At 38.0% G+C, this 3,489-nt stretch overlaps 1 protein-coding gene across 1 annotated transcript in view; it reads left to right on the plus strand.

Moving 5' to 3' along the window:
* Window positions 1-506: 506 nt before the first annotated feature.
* The window catches only part of LOC107751707 (receptor tyrosine-protein kinase erbB-2-like), a 43,264-nt gene continuing 40,281 nt past the window's right edge, over window positions 507-3,489 (plus strand). Inside the window, exon 1 of the mRNA XM_016567463.1 lies at window positions 507-786. Within this exon, the coding sequence (XP_016422949.1) occupies window positions 708-786 (79 nt within the window). The 5' untranslated portion in view covers window positions 507-707. The remainder of the gene's footprint in view (window positions 787-3,489) is intronic.

Consider the following 3,489-nt stretch of genomic DNA (forward strand, 5'->3'; position numbering starts at 1 on the left):
GTAATAAAAACCGAGATGAAAAATTTACTTAAGCCAGAAATATAATTTTACTATGGTAAAATAAATGTTCAGCGATATCTTCAAAAGACTTTTGAATTTTGGCGCACTTTTTTTCTCTATATAATGTTGATATAGTAACTAGTAAATACTGTACATTTTGTTATACTAGCATGTGTGGAAATATGTAAACCACGTGTGTTACTACCCCGCGTTACTTTGTGCCCCGCGCTCCCCTATCTTTTTTTTCCTGGGCACTAACGCTGGAAATGTTCGGTTTTTTTGGGGTTATCAAGACTTTAACTATTTGAATGTAAATAGGAGAAATATTCACTGAAGTAAAGAAAAAAGAAAACTAGCGTTGGCCTTGTTAAAACTGCTCCCGACTCCATAATTGGTCTTCGTGAATGTTGCAGTAGAGCCGCTGTACTGCTGGAGTCAATCTGTAGCCTACTGCCACTCCTCCGCGGGAGAGCTCGTATTATAGAACACACACACACGCACGCACGCACGCACACACACACACTGACTGACTGGAGAGTCTGGCTCACTTGCTCCTGCCAGGAAGTTGTTGGTATTCGGGAAATAACAAAGAGACGAAAACAGGTAGGCTATATTAAACGCATCGAAACTACACGAGGGGGATCTGTGTAACGTGTACGGGATCCGGGTATGAGCTGGAGGACTATGAACTAATGGAGGACTAATCGATGGAGGCGGACAGAAGTTTTGGGCTCGTCTGGGTCCTGCTGCTGCTGTTGGGTATTACAGCCGCTACAGGGAGAGAAGGTGGGTCATCTCCACACATTCCCACATTATCCCCAAACTCCCGTATGGTATTACATACTACGTTAATGTAAAGTGACGGAGCAGATAGAGAGTTTACCACCAACAACAGCAGCTGAACACATTCTTGTGGAGAAACTGTGCTACTCAAGCGGCTGATACCCCATTTACTCGGCTAAAGTCGCGACGCGACCGGCGCGCGGGGCCCACTGCATTTTTTACGCGACTGTTCGAGCATTTGGTTTTGCCGCTTTTCATGTAGACGAAACGTGAAACATAAGATTTCGTAAAAAGTTGTTTTATTATAGTAAACAGCTGTAACATTTAAGTCTGTATTCGTGTACCTAATTTGGACTAATATATAAAGTGGATAAATTCAGAAAATCCCGTCGGGGTGTTTTTTTCTCACACTGTTGGCGCATTAGTCGTAGGTGAAGTATGTCACACAGTCACACAAACTTGATTTGCAACTTCTGGATGACAATAGCGCTGAAACCTGACAGCCCAGAGTTCAGGAGTTTAATGGGCACAACTCCTGATATCTTAGTATCAAACCAATACATAAAAAAGAGACAAGAGTTTTTAAATGTAATATTAATGACACCAAAATGTAATAATACTACACCACAACTGTAATAATGTGCAGTCATACAATAACATTTAACTGGGTCATGATCACAGAACAACAACAACAACATGATAATGACTATGATGCACGTTATTATTTTAAAAATAGTTCATAATACAATAGCATGAATTGGGTCATGAATACAGGACAACAACAACAACATAATGATAGTGATGATGATGATAATAATAATATTAATCATATAAGTCAGTTTCAGATATATACTGAGTAATAACCATTCACATGGGACTTTAAGTGAAAGAATTACATGATGCTACCATGGTACATGCTCAAAAACAGTATACATAAAACATGTTACTATTTTAGTACCATATCCAAAACACCATAGTACCATAGTAATAATATTGTTATTATTATTATTATATATGATTTGATATATAGGCCTAATATATGGCAGACACATCAGTATGTAAAACAGTGGACTCGGCGATCTCACAGATTTACAAAATTGTGTACAAAATTGAATTGCTGTTATATTCCAGGTTAAGCTTTGTAGTTTTTATTCTTTGCATAACACAAAAATGTCACTATGTCGTATACAATAATTCGTTTTTTTGTTCAGATTTACACATTGAATTTCTTTTCAATCTTCTGTGTGTACAGTACATGCACTTATTTGGAGGAAGAATTCATGTTCTTAGAAAATCAAACACTTCTTCCTGCTCGCTGAATGAAGTTATTCCAAAGGTCGTTTGTCTTAAAGTTCTGTGTAACTGTCAGCTTCCGATTACACACATAGCAAAACGAATGTGTCTGTGTGTGAGTGTTTGATGTTTTCATGTTCCGTAAATATTTTCAGCAAACTGTCTGTTGTCTTAAGCATTCTTGATGCGCTCAGATTGTCAACAGCCTGGAGAAGCATTCAGTCTTGTTGACAAGCAGAATCCATAAACAAAGGCATTGAGACATTTGCATGGGACATTGTTGGCATGGGACTTCGATAATGTCACAGCATCTCCCATTCTCAAAACTAATCAAGAGCAGTCCCTGTCAGTTTTGCCATCTGATTCTGCATATGCATAAGTACATGTTGTGTGTCCAAATAGTAAACTAACAGTCATTTCATTGCTGTGCTCGGTGGGCTTGTCTTTGTTATCAGTGGGTGCGGGTGTGCAAAGCTGTCTTAGATATGCTTTACATGTTTCATTGTTGAGTGTTTCGGAGCTGGTAATGGTGGCTTTTAGCAATGCTGTTAGCTGAAAGTGTCACCACACGTTTGCTGGTCCTCAATCTCACATGCAGTATGGACATTTAGTATCAGAGTAGAGGCCTATTCACACCAAAGATAACAACTATAGCTAAAAAGTTGTAATAATCGTTCCAATTCTTTGAGAATAGAGACGTCCACACCACAATTATAATGATAACAATAACTTCAACATTCTTGGTGTGAACAGGCTTTAACAGTCAGATTTGTAACTCATCAGAACTAGGAGGAAATTTCCTTGCCTATGTTTTGATGAAACACCAGTTTGGGATGTTTCTGTTAACTTTTGTTACAGGTTGCAATAAATGTAAGACTGTTGCTATGACATCTACATTGTAGAGACCAGCGGAATTTCAAACAAACAAACAGAAAGCCCTCAAAATTATTGAAAATAATTAAACTGTCAGTAATAAAAAAGCAAAGGACAAATACAATAGAATAAAAAGATACAAATGAAACAAACTGTGCTTTAATGTTTTTTATGCAAGTCTCAAGCAGTTTACAGCCTACTACAGAAATGAATAATCAAATGTAATTAATTTATTACATGACCGACGAAGGTATACATGAATAATCACTAAGCGCCGCATTTTGATACATTTTTGCGTGTATTTGCGCGCACCTTGAGCTAAAAGATGACTTTACATGTCCGTGTTCTGTTCTGTCTCTGAGCGCATATATCTTCCTGAGGAGCAGCGCTAGTTCTCTTTCACGCTTTTAAAAACATGAATAAGTATACTTCTATAAATCAAGCACGTCCCATTTTGCAAAAGTCACGTTACATGATTTTACTGATTTGCACGTGAAATTGGGCTTTTATGGAGGAACGAAAGCGCAGCACTGGAAAAGG

Source organism: Sinocyclocheilus rhinocerous, unplaced genomic scaffold (genome assembly GCF_001515625.1).
Source record: "Sinocyclocheilus rhinocerous isolate Xijiao unplaced genomic scaffold, SAMN03320098_v1.1 scaffold891, whole genome shotgun sequence".
In the NCBI taxonomy this organism is placed as follows: domain Eukaryota; kingdom Metazoa; phylum Chordata; class Actinopteri; order Cypriniformes; family Cyprinidae; genus Sinocyclocheilus; species Sinocyclocheilus rhinocerous.